General features: G+C 49.7%; 1 protein-coding gene across 1 annotated transcript in view; it reads left to right on the top strand.

The window, feature by feature from the left end:
• Positions 1-3008: 3008 nt before the first annotated feature.
• LOC144149730 (uncharacterized) overlaps positions 3009-16976 on the top strand; it is a 34066-nt gene continuing 20098 nt past the window's right edge. The window contains exons 1-3 of the mRNA XM_077681382.1: positions 3009-3206; positions 4878-4958; positions 11210-11464. Coding sequence (XP_077537508.1) covers positions 4901-4958; positions 11210-11464 — 313 coding nt within the window. The 5' untranslated portion in view covers positions 3009-3206; positions 4878-4900. The remainder of the gene's footprint in view (positions 3207-4877; positions 4959-11209; positions 11465-16976) is intronic.

The raw sequence follows: 16976 nt of genomic DNA, 5'->3' as shown, positions 1-16976 counted from the left end.
TCGGAGGTACTGTTTTTTAAGAAGGACTACGTGCGTAACCCGTTCGCCAAATTGGCGCATCCCTCTGTGTATGTTAGTTCAAAAAGTCCATCTAAAGAGATCAATTTCTCTCACTGATATCTTCGAAACACAGGCCACGTATTTATTTTTTAACCTGACGGACTTGCGACCGTTTCGGAGAGCGTGTCCTTTAACTTAAACGTGGTCGCAATTTCACTTAATGTCATTTGTGGTGGTGCTGGTGGTGGCGCCCGAATAAAAACTGCCGCGTCCAAACTCTCATTTTTTTCGGTTGGTGTCTTTCTGCCTCTCTCGCATTTAGTTCCCTTCGCGCAACGTATAACGTGGCATAGCCGAGCCATGGCCCCTGGCGGAGCTAAGCCACTGGTAATTTTTTTGTACGTGCCTCTGCTGTCTACTATATGTGGGAGCTTATATTAGTTTAAATTTTTTTATGTCTACTGAGTTTCTTTTCCGTCGGCGTTACGGTCCCCAATTTTCCTGTTTTATTACCCTACTCTGGCTGTGGCTATCGTTTCCTTTACTCTTCATGACCAATCCCCCGAGAGAGTGTTTGGGGTGTAACTCACACCACCATGCGATCTTTCTTTTTGGGTAGCCATGTTCTCCCGGCAACCTCAAGCTAACCGATGTTTCTTTGATTGGTTTTATCTCTTATTTTTAAACGCAACACTGACCAAATGACCCCGGTGGACGCCACGCGATTAATACCCCTGCTACACATGCATTCGAATGTCATTTGAGCCAAATGTCAATTGACTCAGATGCCAAGTTGCGCTGCTCCTCTAGGTTTTGAAATGCCATTCGGATCAAATGGCATTCGAGCCAAATGAGCACCGAGAGAGACATTTGGGATTTCAACTGCCATTTCTAGCACTCTCTCACGCAGTGTTTTTGATCGGAATCAAAAATATAATACTCCCGTCCGTAAAAAAAGAATATATTTAAATATTTTGTTTGTGGAGCTTTGTTTAGTGTTCATTTATTTAAAATATGAAATCAACATATTTAATTTTTATACTCTAAGAACCAGTGGGTCAGTTGCAAAAAGAAACACAAATAGAAATACGCAAACAGCCACCACACTAGAATCAAAACTGGTGTCTCTTCTAATTTGATGTCATTTCACTGCCTTAGACTGCTCCTAAATTTGATTGTTGTATTATTGTACGAAACAAACGGGGTGACAAGAGCGCCACTAAAGCGCGGCGACAAATTGTGGAAGCTTTCAAATGCCATCGAAATTGTAGTGTAGCACCGTGGATTTCGAATGGCATTCCAAGCGCCCCATTTGAGTCAAATGATATTTGGTTCAAATGACATTCGGACCCTATGTAGCCAGGGTTAAGGGGGTTACGGCTACCGGTAAAACACACATATCGAAAGCGGGATAGGTAGGCTGATGTAGGTTCTGATGCGGAATGAGGTTCAGCAAAATAGAAGAATTCGATTTGCCGCTCCCCGTTTTTTTAAGTTCAGGCGTCGAAATATTTAAATATCGGCGACTTTCTTATCTTTTCGAGAGGTCATCACCACACCATCAAGTGAGCGCTGTTCCGATATCGAGCATACTCATCATTACCATAATTGTCGTCGTCGTTTTCGTTATCATCATCATTGTACTATTGGCAGTGCCCACTAACCGGAACCGTTAGTACCTACTGTTGTTTTTTTAAGCGTCTCCTTCAATGCGTTCTCCTAGAAAGCAAAAATGGCTCCAATGCCCACTGTGAAGAATGGACGAGGAAGCTCTAAGCGACACCCACAACGATTACCCTTGCGGCGTCACTTGAATTCGCACACGTGGATCTAAAAAGAGTGAAACCAGATAGCCCGCAAGCCAGTTACCTGGGACGCGCCGAGGCGGCGTCCCGAATGCAGCAGCTTCGGAAGAAAGAAAACGGAGGAGAGCGGCTTTTGGAGGGTGAGGTGGAGTGCAGCACGTTCGGCTATGGCGTCATCTCTCTCACTGCCTCCCCCTCGCTCTTGTTTCATGTGTCGCCTCCAAAAAGCGCCGTCACCCTCCCCAGACGCTGAATCCAAATCACCGTCTGTCTCCCCATCCCCATGTGCTGGCGTAGCTGAGTAAGCAAGACGACGGTCTCTCGCTCCGTTTTTGTATGCGCACCCACATTCGATTCCTAGCTACAGTGTACTAGATGTGTGTCATTCGGGCCGATTTACGATGAAAATTTCTGCTGAGGAACTCCTGTTGTAAGCAGCGCCCATGGCGGCCGCTGCTTACCATTTGGTTTCAGAAGTTTTGTTTGTTAAATTAATCTCTATTTATTGCCCTAGATAGTCTTATATCTTAATTTCACGGCAAGTTTTATAAAACTCGTCAAATAACTCTTGAGCTTGATTTGAAAACTTATAGGGTGCGCTGGCTGCAAAAAACGCCTGCGCTCCATACATTTTTTGGATCGGAAAAGGGACCCTCGCGCTCAATTGGTTTTTCCCCGCACGACACACCTTACACTGTACGTTGGCGGTGCCAATAATTGGTCTGTGTAGTCTACGTGTAGCCATTAGCCATTAGTAGACTAGGATGCTTGTTTGTGTAGCCTGTAGTAGCTGCGGACACGAAAAATTTCCTTGGCTGGTTAGAGGTACACTGCTTCGCAGTAAAACGTGCTTCTGTGTGTTACCTGAACAACATTGACACTTAAATCCGTGAAAGCAGCGCGATAGTCGCCTTATTTTGTAACCTGTATTTGTGAATCCCCAGAGTAACTCTGGTGAATCCCTAGACTTGACGTGCCAATCCCTAGACTAGACACATAATCCCTAAACTTGACGTGGCATTGCTGTTCCTTCGGCTTAAACACATACCCGTTTATGGGATTGCCACGGACCAGGAGATTTGACGGCTTTAGGGCCTGCTTCACAAAATTGTATTTATAACTACAAGCATGAACGGGATGAAGAAACATATGACAATCAATTTGAGAATCGTGGAAGGTCGCTCAATCCAAGCAGTTAGGAAAAAAAGCAACGCCAAATTTTTTGTAATATGTGCTTGCGCACGCGCGTGGTACTGTTAACCATTGTGAAGGAAGACGACGGCTGCGGGTTGCATTCCCTGCTAGATCGAGGCGCCGTTCCGACGTCGCCGGCAACCCGGTTGTTCTCCTGGGCGCCGGACCGCGTCTTCAGCATTCCACGCTTCGGATACAAGCCACAAGGTGTGTTCTGTTTCGTTCCCGCACGGGCCCACGTGTTCCGAGCCGAGCGAAACTCGAGGGTCTCTCGCAGTTTATAGCATCCCCACGCGGAACTCCGGTACTCGCGGAGCAGCGGTGTGCCCGCTTTAAATGTCTTCTCTATTGCTCCGAACCCACTAGTGCCCTTTTCCCATTATTTCTCAGTGTAGAGAACTTGTGCGAATAGAATATGTAGAATGCAGAAGCGTATACGTTTTCGTGCCTTATTGCGCAGTATTGCGGCTACGGTAAACGTCGCATTTGTCTTTATTTCATGGCTAGTATCGAGAAAACAAGCGCCATGCCGGATTTCTCCTTCTTTTTAATTGCCAACAACTGCGCACACGTAAATACTGTAAGTTAAAAGGTAGCGTCTATTATCCCGGCAACCGTGAGAATTGCCGTCAGAAATTTTTCACTGCAGTCGCCTCTCGTTAGCTAAGCACGCTACCCGGAGATTCTATAGGATAAATATTCCTTAAAAAGCTGTGCTTCTTGCGGTCCCTTTAGCGCTGTGGTATAGTGCTGGCTTTTAAACCGAAGGCTGAGGTTCGAATGCGACATTGTGAGGGTTTCTTTTTTTTTTTTTTTTGGCTTTCGAACTTTTTCGGTCGTCGTAATTTTGTTAATGGTTTTTTCTACTCTGGATTTTACTTTGTCAAGATATCGACGCCCACTACTTCGAGAATGTGTCAGATTAAGTTTAATACACGCTGTGTTGTGTCGCTGGGCTGGGTTAGATTAGGCTTGTTGCAGTTTGGCTTGATTTGGGTAGGTTATGATGCTTTCGGTTACGTTAGGTCACGTTAGGTTCGGTGAGGTTGTAATGTTAGGTTACCTCGGAATTTAATATTAGTCAGCGAATTTTAGACCAGCCCGATTTTTTGAAAACTGCCGTGAGAATTTTGCGGGGGCAGTTCTCACGGCTGCTGTGACATTAGACACAGCCAAGTTGAAATTTACACGAGCCTCAGCTGTGTGAAAATTCTAGGCTTTGTAAATTCTACTTTCGATTGCACTGTGCCTTTATTGTCTTGTCCGGCACGCTGCAAAACATGACTGCTTTCGAAGTCACATAGCACAATTTAAGGGGACCCTCTTCCGTACCGACGTGTCTTCGACAATATGGCCCGTTACACTTACTATTACGGCAAGCAAGAAGTTTACCGTTGATGCACCTCATAACGCGTTCCGCCTTCCAGGCCTTTGGAACGAATTTTAAACGTCGCTGAGAAGATGGCCTGCTTGCGCTTATTTACTTGTCATGAGGGTCTCAACCGCTGACACCGCCTTGCGGCAGCAGACCCGAGGAGCTCACTCCCTCTCTCACCTTCTTTCCCGCTGTCACTCAAACGGCCGCTTACCGGTATGCCCCCTTGCGCATCTGCTGAGCCTGCTCATCCGCTCACTCTCCGTTCGCCCTTTTCACACAACTCCCTAGGAGGTATGTGACAGGGAACAAGAGAAACTAACGCCCAGAGCGCCTCCTGTATACCGCACTTAACTTATGGTATGGTCTTCTTCGCTGTAAAGGCTATTCATTAACAGATTGGGCTTGCGGCGCCGCGCGCTTTCCCGTGCAACGGTGCGGGAAATTCCTTTGTTTTGCATTGCGACGGTGAACGCTTTCTAATTCTGTGCTCCGTGTTTTAGGCTGAAGAACCCCTGCGGAAGGAATGCCGCGGCTGGGGATAACCGTGACGTTCCTGGCGGTATTGGTGCTTGCCGTCAACGGTGAGTAGCGGGGCAGCCATTTTGTTTCCCCCATAGCGGAAGGGTTCATTCGTAAGTGAAAGTGGTCGCACCGCTCGACGCGCTCTTAGTGGCGCAGTAGCTGAACTCTTTAGAAACGAATCGGCGATAAGAGAGCCCGGGTTTACTTTTACGTCAACGCAAGTGTATAGCGTGCTGTCTCTTTTATATAAGGCAGCCTTAATATGGGGAGAGCATATTTCGGTGGGCGGAAGGTTTTTTGACCGTTAGGGTAAACAAGAAATATTTTTCTGGGCAAATTGACTTAGAAGGTGTGTTACCTTTCCGGAAATATTGTTCTAAGCTGGGATCCTTTAAAATGTTCGTACATGTCGTCGCATCTCCCTTTTGTGGTGGTTTGCGATGGTATTGTGTTATATCGTGTTTTGTTTTGTAACCATGCCACAGTGCCAGCTTCTCGGCTATGCCATGATACCCTCCCGCAGCTATAAGACATGCTAAGTTCGGCTACGATCGCGTGCTGCCTAATTCTTCTGTTTTCACAATACGGTTTAAAAGAATAAGTATTCTTTCGTCCAAATGTGTACGCTCGAACGAATGCTTTGAAAAGATCCTCTATCCCTTGAGCTGTCAGTCAGCTTTCTGTGTAGCATGGGTAGGGGTGGGAACACATTCAGACTAAAAACGTATTTTATCAACAGGGCTGTGAAATAAGCCACTCTCGATCTGCCCTTAGTAACTAGAGACTATCACTGCGCCTATCACGAGCAATCCGCTTTAAATACAATATTCGCCATCCTAAGGCGAAATTGAAAAATGACAGGGAAAAGCTTACGCTTTGATGCAAAGTATGATCTGCGCTATGAGCTTCCGCAATTCTAACCGTGAACTTTTTGCTCTTCTGCTCTTGCGAAGTGACGCGGTGATTCTCATGTTAGTAAATTCGTCCAGGGTGCAGCCACTGGTGCGCGCGTGTATTTCGCAAGCTTACCGGAGAATGATTCTCGCGCGACGGTGCGAGGTGCCCCGCCGCCTAATATACCGTGTGCCGCTCTGTCAGAATGAAGCCTGTAAATTACGATGACGATGTGAAGCATGGCCGCGCAAGCACGACAGGACGGTGCTCAGCGACGAACGCCGGAGTCTGGCTAAAACATTAAAAAACAACCAACATTTAACAGGCAGCACTCGCCCGAACCAACCGTACCACTCACATTTACCCTTGCAAAGCAACTCAAAATGTTTAAATCTGCGGCAAACGCGCCGTGGCGACGTCCTAGTAGCTCGTCCCCACTCGTGCTTAGCTTGTTACAAATGGAGCGCAAGTTGCGTTGCGACAAACGTGACGACCAAGATGATTTTTTTTCTTCCTCAAACTTGATATTGCCCTGGCAGCTTCACTCACTTCTATGAATTCCTTTCAAGAACGTTGAAAACGTATGTCCTAAACGTCAACTCGTCCACACTATTTGCTTTCAGGTATTCTCGCAAGCAATTTGGAATTCTGCAGTTAGAGATCGAGTATCTTCCAAGAAATGATGAATGCTGTGTTTTCTCATGGTTCCAGGGAATGGGTGTAATTTCTAAGCACGACAGTGACTCTTTGATTTATGTGCGTATAATGCAACTATTCGTGCTGCGATGCAGTGCTCAGAGCTTTATAGGGGATATGTAAGGTGTGCGGCTGTTCTTAAAGCGCAGCTCCTAAGCCGGGGGGGGGGGGTGAAAGTTATGGTTGAGTGCTTCCCGGATAACTATAGCCTAAACATGCAAGCTATGCATAATAAGTAGAGTTTTTGAAACGAAGTATTAACGAGGTTAATACAATATCAACATTGTGGGGATTACTTTTGTCCCCATATCTTGATTAGAGCTGGTAGGCCGGCGCCGTTCACGGCGAGGGCACGCCGACTCTTGCGGGCTCTCGCGCAAGAAGTGCGGAAATGACACCGTCAGTGGAAAGGGCGCGCCGAGTCTCGCAGGCTCTCGCGCGAGACGTGACGCGCCCTCCTCGGCCACCGGACGCGCCGGCCTGCCCGTTCAGCCCGCAAGCACCCTCCTCCTAAGTGGGAGACCCTTGTCTCCCAGAAGGCATAAAACTACATGCGGGGCCGTCCACGAGGCCTTTTCTCCACGCACGGTCAAACCCACGGTCGCACCAGGAACGCTCCATTCCCCGACCACGAGGCAATTCGAGTCTCCCCTCAGGAGACGAACTGAGCCGACTGCCTATGACGGCTTATCGAGCTTGTGAGGACCCCGTCCTCCGACAAAGCTCGAGGCCGCCGCTCGCTTGTACTTAGTGTACATATGACCATGTGGAGTAAAGCGCACTTCCTCGACCTCGCCTGCGTCCGAGCTCGTCTTTAGCTCCTTCCGGTGCGAGGATTGGACCCACAGCGGCGTCCACGAGACGCCACGTAGGGGATTGCGGCTCTGGTGCTCGTGTTCTGGCTGCCCAACCCGGTGATACAGCCCATTGTAACATGGAACCCCCCAACATATAGAGAGTGAATTGCTACAGCAGTTAAGTTGTGAAACCTTCTCTTTAACAGAAAACATTAATAAAGGTACGTAGAACATTTCCATAAAACGTAAGCTCTGCAGCTGTGTTAGAAATCCCGGTCGGAGAGACCGGTGCCGCACATGATGTTCTCGCCATCTATCCCGGCGCAGGCTCGCCTACATTCTTCGACACTGCATGCCACTGCGAACTTTTTCAGGCGCCATAATGGGAGAAGTTTTCGAAACCTCCGCAACGCCGTTCACGCCAATACTGCCTTCTTCTATCGTACCTTTGCTTCTACAAATGTATAAGTCGAGAGCGCTTTATTTTTCGTAATGATCCCTATGAAGGTGATTTCGCCAAACAATATAATTAGGAATTCAGTAAAAATAATAGCGAGAAGTTCTCATGATTGCATATTATGGTTTAAATGAACTTGCGTGGGGCCTTTCTTGACAATTGTGCTTGGCGTGGTTGATCTTTCGGAACGGTGAGCCGTGGCGAGCGTGTCCAGGAATACCAGAGATAACGGGAACATTTAACGTTTGTCTCCCTGGCGAAGGCCCCACAAGCTCCAAGCGTACAGCACGCGATAGCACACAACAGGGAGTTCTAACATGGTGGCTTGCGTACGCTACGCCAGCGGTGGCGGGCACGGGGACACGACTGCGCATGTGCGCACGCCACGGCGAGGCGTAACACCGCTCACCAGAACCAATGCGCCCTTTCCCTGTGTTGGGTCCGGGTATCCTCTGTTTTGTAGCTTGGCGCACACTAGCCGCCATGCTAGAACTCTCTAACTATCGCTTCTTAAAGGAGCCATGAAGAGAAAACACAAGTTTGGTTCATTCGAAAGATTGCCTCGTTAGAACCATAACGACACCACTTATAACGCAAACTTCGCTCAAATAAGCTACATAATTAGGAAAAACGGGAATGGTCATGCGACCCACCAGCTCATTTCCCGCAACAGAACCTATGCCGTCACATGGGCTAAGCTCTGCGATTGGCGGAGGCCGGCAAAAGCAAACGCATGTTAGGCAGGGCTTACAGTTTGCATAACGAGCTAAATGCCCGTGAAACATACTGCACATTCTTTTTATGACAAAGAACGGTGGAGTAAACGGTTGAAGTTCCGAACGAACACGCAAGCGTGTGCGCCAATGCGTACGAAACAACCGCCTGGCCGAGCTCGACATCTCGCCGTCGCGCAGACGAATTTTCGGGTTCGAGGCGCTCTGACCTTGGAGGAAAAATGCCGTAAACACCGCGCATTGACGCTCGTATCTTTCTGGTCGAAGCAGAGAGCTCGCGCGAACGGCTTTCCATACACGACACCGGCCAACTGGCATAAGCGATACTGCTACTGAAGTTGAACTATTATTAACCGTAATAAAAATACGGCACATACGTACCAGTCTGTATTTGTCCGTGGCGACGGCGCTGACGAGGCAGCGGTGCCGACGGCAGGGCGTTCGTCTGTTGTGGCTATCGCGGAATGGTCGCTTTCCCGTCCACCGCGTATCCCACAACTCTTGCCGCTCGTGCACTTAGAAGCGTTGAGCGTTCAAGTGGTGTGAGGTTGTTAAATGCAAGCCCGAGCTCCTCGGCGAGAGTTTTGTTCTCCGGATCAGGCGATTCCATGACTAGGGCTGCGGGTGCACTAGGTTTTACTAGCATTTTTAAAATGGCCGCCGTCTCGGTCGACTCCTGCGTGTGGGTGCTATATGGAGTCGACATACTAAGTATCTGTTTCATGGACCGGCCCGTGTGACACCATTGCTCACGTCACCAAACGTGCAATTTTAGCGGGAGATTTAAAATTTTGGCTTAAATTGCCTTATTTCTCAGTGAATAAAGCATCATTTGCTTCCGGGAAAGCGCTTGGGGTACTATGAAACACCTAATCTTTCGAATAAAACAAACTTTTGTTTTCTCTTCATGGCTCCTTTAAGGGGTATTCACACGAGAGAGAAATCCGCCGTTTCGCTCCGAGGAGTGCGCGCCACGTGACCCCTACGTCACGGTTTCTCTCCGGCGCACCGCCTCCGATGGGAGATCGGAGCTTCTGCTCGCGAGCTACAAACCCTCCTACGCTCCGCGGCGGAGGAGGCGGGATTTCGTCTGCTCGTCCTGGCAGCTGGCCGCGGCTGAAGTTCTAGAGCGGTTGCAGGCACTGTATTTTTATCGCTTCTTAATACATCGGACGCGAAAATGCGTGGCGCACATGACAGGCGCACTGAGGAAGCCGCGTATACCACCAGCACGGGCGCTTGGCGAGCGGCGGCCGCGGCCGCGGCCGCGAAGTGGCGCAGGCCGGCGCCGGTAGCTCGAGCGACAGCTTGTTATTGCTCCCCTAGGCACAAACAAAGCTGCGTATACGAGAAATGGGGTAATGATGTGATGGAAAGTTGCTTTAAAAATCGTCACCTGAGCCGCTTGCCAGAGCGCCGATCGAATATTCGCCGCAGTGTTAAGCCTAACATCAGTATGCGGGGCTGTAGGTGGGCCGGCCGGCTGCTACCACGTCGCGCGCCGTTCTCTGCGCGCGGCAGCACCTGCATCGCGTCGACGACCAATTTTTGGTCGGTTGACAAGATCAAGGTCGGTATGAGCTCAACAGAAATTACCGCCGTCGCGGAATCGGCGGTGCTACGGCAGCTCTGCTTTAGAGATAGGCGACTGCAAACAGTGATATCCGTCCGAAAGTCGCATCCTCCGTGTGAGCGAAGGAGCTGGCCGAGCGGAACTCCGCCTGCGGTGACGTCACGACCTCCCTCGGATTTCTCCGCTGAAACGCTCCGTCGTGTGAATACCCCTTTACGTGCACCTCCGCATACTCCCTCCTCCAGGCACGCCCCCAGCCTTCTCCGGCTCGTTCCGAGGAAGAGGGCGTTATCTCGTCTGTCTTCCCCAGGCACTCCCCCCTCCACCCTTAGGAGTCGCTAGGAGGGCGCGATCAGCGGAGGCGCGATAATCAGAGCCTAGAAATCATTTTCTTTTGCCAGATCAAGCACAATTCGGACGAGACCGGAAACCAAAGCAGCAGCGCCCTTTAAAGCCGGTTGAATAGCCAACGACAGCGTTTCTTTTTAAGAGTTGTCCAATACAACATAAGCTGGTATGTGCTACTTTTAAACCCTGCCTATGTCTGGTACTTTTATATCAGAAATTGCCCGGTATGTGCCCGGGCGCTGGAACGTTGGTGTGTCATGTCGGCTTTGACGGCAACACGCACCGCGACAAGTCATATTAGAATAGGTACAATGACCGTGTCTTTTTTTTGTACTGGATACCGGTGCAATACCTTAAAGGTAATAACGTGACATTCGGCTTTGGAAAATAGAAGTGTGGCCTCAGGACATCCTCAGCAAATAAAACTCGTAGGTTATGGAAAGTTGGAGATAAGAGGGGGGGGGGGGGGGGGGGGCGTTTGTTATGGTGCATTTCAATGTGCACCGCCAGGCCTAACCGGATTCTGTTGACCACCCACGTCTTCTCACGCAGTTGCTCATCAATTTGGGTTAGTTGGTTTTAAACTGACAAATACGAGAATCTTCGTAGGCAATGACATCGGTGTGCATACCAGCCACCCGCACTTGCGGATCAATTTTTCGGCCGTAAGCAGTCGATGAAGGAAGGATTAGAAAAAAACCTGTTCTCAATAATATCATGTGTTTAAGATCATGTTTTGTGCGGAGGACGAAAAGTAATTGACAATTGGTGATCCACTCAATCTACCGCCGTTGCATTGTCCGCTACGCAGGCCAGTACCGGCGCTACCGCGTGAGGTACGGGCGCTCTGAGCGGCAAATGTATGACACCGTGCCCGGCGAACTGTCCGGAGGTCCTGTGGGCCAGGTCGACTCTGCGGAAAACACCGGCGCCAGAAGACCCGGCAGCGTGTACGTCGAGGAGATGTCCAACAGCTACATCCTGGGCGGGCCAAGCGCAGCACGGAAGCGCCGCCGACCCCGCTTCCGGCTCGTCGATCCCGCACAGGCCGCCTCCAGACAAGTTGGTGCGCTTGCGCCAGCAGGAGCGCTACTCTGCTGTGATCGAGAAGCGGCATTAGAGAGTTTTAGCATACCGGGTACCGTCCGGTAACGCTACGGCGGTTGGTAGCGATGCCCGACTGGGAAGGTGAAAATTCGTTACGTTGGGGGCATTAGTTCCGCCGGACGGCCTTCGCCATGCCCGCGCCTTCTCTCTACTGAGGAGCAACCTCCTCGCCCTCCCCCACGCGCATGCGGGGTCAGGTCCGGGTAACCCGCCACCGTAGCGTGAGCCTCCGTTAGCAGCTATGCTAAAACCCTCCTCTTTCATAGGAATCGCTAAAACACAAATGTGGAATGTGCTTTCACAGGAGCATCTAAATTTTTATTATGCATCCTTATGAACTTGCACATCGCTATTGATCATTACTTCGGTATGGCACCGGTAGACGCATCAACGTTACACGCTGGATTACACGCTCCCTAACATTGCGTAAATCCCACTGAAACAAAAGTCCCGTGAAAACCATGCGAACGAAACCGAAACCGAAAGTTGCACGTGGCGGAGGGCGCCTCAATTCACCCGCGTCCCGTGTACACGAAGACGCTGGCATCGGGGCGCTAACTGTTGGCGCTCATTAGCGTTGTGATGAACTACTTGGCTTCGCCTCTCCTAGACTACAGCACCATATGAATGAAGAAAGTAGTGGGAAAGGTGTAAGGCGCGTTTATAGCGCAGTGAGCAGCGCGCTGTGTACATCTCGTTGCCGCCAGGTATTTCGTGGCTCGAATGCGGGCGCAGCCGCGTCTGTGGAGCTTTGTTTAGCGATCACATTTCCCTCAAGGATATGACGCCGGTGAGATCTTGGTGTACCCGGGGATAAAACACTTTCGTGTTAAAAAGCAGGTGTTTTTACTGCTGGCGGTACTGTTTCCCATTGGTGATACCGTCTAGCCATCAATGCGTACTACGACTGATGTTGAAACATCTGTCCATCCGTTTCAGACATGTTTGTATTCCTGGCGCATTCTAAATGCAGAGCATTTCAGTAACTCACGATGTCACCCGCGTTGGCGTCCGTAGTCCGCACCGCACCCCTCCCTACTATATAAAAAAAAGAAATACTATCCCGGCGCCAGGTTTCGATCCCGCGACCCTGCGGGCGGAACGCAATGTACAAGGTAATCTAACCACTGCGCCACAAAGCCGACACAGAATGCGAGGCTATGAACGCGCCTTATATCGTTGACTTATTAAATTACTGCTGACGCGCGCTCTCTCGTCAGCAGTTGCCACAAGTGCAACAACATTAACGTAACGCAAACTACTTAACGTCGTGCGCCCCCGGAAATGCTCTGCATTTGATGGTGCCTCTCGTGAGGGGGATGTTTCAATGCGTCTTCCTACTGGCCAGTACACTCGTCGCCATCTGTCGGATGTTGTGCGAACCCTTTGCGGCTGATGGCGCGCGATTTGAAATTTATCTGCGGCGAACTCGCAGCCGCACGGGGAGGGTCGTGCGCTCGTTCCCTTGATGCACCGCGCACTGTCTTTTGTCCAGCGATTCTCTAACAACCGTTTTTCGCCTCTCTTTGGGGATGGTATATTGCGGGAAGACTACCAAAGCTTCGTCAGTTCCCGAGTTCCCCCCGTTGTAGCTGTCTGGGCACGCATCCCAAAACACTATTCTCACGTGAGACAGACAGACAAAGTTAGACAGAATTTTTGGTCCGTCTTATGAGCAGTGGGAGGGCGTGCGGTCCAGTTCAGTCCGGAAGACCAGCTTCGGTTGGTTGAAAGGCCGTCGCAGCTGGCACCACGAATGGTGTCCTGAAATGAGGACACCACTCCACAGTTTTTTTTTTTGCTAATGAAGTTTATTTTCTTTCTCTCTCTCTCTCACGTGAGAGTAACTGGACCTGGCGTTGCATTCCGGGGAGTTAAACTGACAACAAGGAATCGTAGCAGCGCATGTGTTCGTTCGTGTGAGCCCTCGAGGGCCATATATATATGGAATCGCAAAAACTGGCCTGGACGGATTGCTTCCAAAGGGGGGTAAAATGTATCATTTACACTGTAAAATGTGTAAATTTGTATCATTTGTATCATCTGTAAAATGTATCGTTTTCACGCGGTTAGGCGCAAGTTTGATGTCAATTGGTTATTTATATATATTTGTGCCAGCCAATTATACAACTAATTTTTCTGCCCTTCTCATACCATACGCCGTGCCTGCGGTATTTGTTCTCCATACGTTCTGGAAGAAAAGGACGGGTTTGCGTCTACATTTTCCCACACGAAAGGCTTACGTGCCTAGAAAGGATGGGTCCCCGATTGGCCGCGATGCCTGCAGAATCACGCAAAAACCGACGAGAACCGAGGTAGGGACGGAGGGAATCAAAGCATGCTAGGTTATAAGGGAAGAATTACTGCGGATATAGGTATACATTGATATTAGGCTAGGTTAACAATTGTAGACGAATTCAAGTAGCCCAAGATACATTTACGCAATTGGGATTGAAATTAAGGTTTAGTACGGCGTATTTCAATTAAATACGGTGGATTAATCGTGGTTTACGGTAGTAATGTAAGAATAGGGTGGATTACAGTGGTACGTGCGTAGGGTGTTAGATTATGGTGGACTGACATGGATTGAGGCAAAATAAGGTGAGTTAGTATTTATTAGGCTAGATTACGATGAATAATGACAGTGAAATCGTTCGACTGCTGTTTCGACGTCTGGACGTGTATGTAAACTGTACAAGCCACAATATGGCACAACGGTTTTGTCATTAGAAAGAAATGAGTTTCCTGAGACATTTTCTAGTTCAAAGCTATTTTTAGGCGTGCTCCGTCAAGGTTGTGACATGCACTGCGAGAACGAAGCGCCATATGATGGGCGACAAATCACCTTATACTCCAGATCCATTGGAGCGTAAAGCAGCAGTGGCCGAGGTAGGACGCGCCAAATTCATCAGAATGCGACCATGCACAACGCATGCGCATATTATACGTATAGTTGCCGTCATAAGTAATTGGAACAACGATTTGTGAATATAAAAGAAAATATTTGTCTTACTGCCTACATGACAGCCGTTAATGGTTTACAGGAAGATTTTTATATTCGGGACGACTGATTTAAACACACACCAATGCAGCGAGGCAGCTTCGGGAAGAACAAATTTCTGTAAACTTATGAGACCGTGTTCGAATCACTTTTGGCGGCACGTGTACATACGGTTGCGAGCATGACACGCACGACGACACAGAACATTGAGGTAGCCGCAGCCTCCATTACGCGAGGCATCGAGATGAATGAATGAATGGATTTATTGTCAAAGAAAAGGAAAGTCCACCAGCAGGCGTAAATTGTCACACCTAGGGGTGGACACCGGAACACCTGCGGAGAGACAGAGAATAGAGGTGACATATTTACAGAAGACAGGGCATAGAGGTCGAGATGCAGACACGGCGTATTCTCGGCGAAGGGGTTGGCGTCGCCTGCGAGGAATGCAGAAGGCCGCATCTCGCGCCGCCTGCCGCGTTGAACTTAGGGGCGCCACATTTGTCGGTACGTCGAGGAGCTGGATTACGAGCTCTCTACTTTCGCTAACGTAACGCCGCCGTTCCACGCGCGCGCACGCGTCCATGTAGCAATAAAAAATGGTAGCATCTCCACTCCGTAGAATGGCGAGGGAGCGGAGTACGGGGACTCGAAATGTCATCCAAGTTCCGCCCAGAGTGGCATCCGATTTGCGCCCCTACCGTCATTCTATTTGATCCGTGAGTTGAACCTTGATTGTTCCCTAAATGAAACTGGAATTCACGGCTCAAACCGAATTTCGCCTGATTTTCGCTTGATGGTGGGGTGCGCACAGATGGACGCGGTGGGACATTGGGAGGTCAGGTCATAAGGTACTCCCCACCGTTACAGGCGAGGGGGTAGGCCGTTTGACTCTGGGTTGCTAGCTCACTGTGTGGTCTACCAGACACCGTCTCGAATCGTGGCGGTGCCTGTGTGATTTTTCGCAAGTGCGCGCCAACCGCTCCTCCACCACGGCCGTGGGTTCGGGTTCGAGATAGCGTGCATGTGCGCGTGCGCGGCCACCCTGACATGATCAGTTTATCTTTGTCGGCGGTTCTTGCCGCCGCTGTTACAGAGGATGCTTTGGCCGGCGGGAGCGCCGTTGGCGGCACCGCTCGTGAGGCACGCGCAGAGCGGGCGCCGCTCGGCGCACGTCGCTGCTGCATCATTGCTTCTGTTGGGCGTCTGCGCTCGGAAGAAATTGCCGCGTCATGGTTCTGTCAAACTGCTACGTGTAATGGCTCGTTGCGGGCTTCGAGTGTATGCGTCGGCTTGGTTGTTTGGTCGACGGCGGCGACGGTTTGATCTCCTGGAGCGGCTTTTGGTGGATTGTGGGGTTTAACGCGCCGGCGCACCGCAGGCGATGAGGCGCGCCGTAGTGGAGAGCTCCGGATTAATTTTGACCACCTGGGGATCATTAACGTGCGCCGAAATCTCGTACCCACGGGCGTTTTTACTTTTCGCCTCCATCAGAAAAGCGGCCGCCGCAGCCGGGAATCGAACCCGCGACTTCGTGCTCTGCAGAGCAACGCCTGAGCCATTGAGCCACCGCGGCGGGTCCTAGAGCGGCTTTCATCGTTGAAGTGGTCATGCTTTGAGGTCAATGGGCGCAATGAACGGAGAATGAGCGGAGGGTCGTGCGGGATGATGTATCGTACCTCGAATAGAGGGAAAAGAGCTGCTGAGGCACAACATTGTTATATTGATAACTGTATTATATGATAAAATGGATCAGTGTGATCAATTGCAACTGAGATAAAGAGAAAGTTTGTGTCACTGAGCACGAGGTCGCGGGTTCGATTCCCGGCCGCGGCGGCCGCTTTTCTGATGGAGGCGAAAAGCAAAAACGCCCGTGTGTACGAGATTTCGGCGCACGTTAAAGATCCCCAGGTGGTCTAAATTAATCCGGAGCCCTCCACTACGGCGCGCCTCATCGCCTGCGTTGCGTCGGCGCGTTAAACCCCACAATCAATCAAATCAAAGTTTGTGTCGACCTTCACAGCCCTTCAGGCGTCATCAGGCGTGGTATAAAAAAGCCTCTGGACGCCTCCAGGGAATTAAAGGCAGGTAGAGTGAACCAGAGGAAGATTTGGAATTAGGCGATGACACTTCGAATTAAGCAGGATGAAAAGCAACTTAAGAATATTACTACTGAATTAAGAGACATGAAAGTTAAATAACCGGGTCAATAGTGAATTAAGGTGACGCGGGAAATAACAAGAAACAGTGCGAGTTAAAAAGGGAAAAAAATTAGGTGGATTTCCGAGTGAATCAAGGTATCTTCAAGTTAATAAACATGGATCAAACTTTACTGACAGATATCAAGGTGTGCTAAGATGACACCAGTCGTTTTAAAAATGAATACGAAACAAAATAAATTGTAAGGATTCAACTCAACTAACAGTGAATAAAGTAGTGAATTCAGTTGGGTAAAATGAATTTACATGAACAC

This window comes from Haemaphysalis longicornis, unplaced genomic scaffold (genome assembly GCF_048455015.1).
Source record: "Haemaphysalis longicornis isolate Haplotype H1 unplaced genomic scaffold, Haemaphysalis longicornis Haplotype H1 scaffold_8, whole genome shotgun sequence".
NCBI lineage: Eukaryota > Metazoa > Arthropoda > Arachnida > Ixodida > Ixodidae > Haemaphysalis > Haemaphysalis longicornis.
The sequence above is the reverse complement of the archived record's forward strand: the minus strand, read 5'-3'. Positions and strand labels throughout refer to the sequence as shown.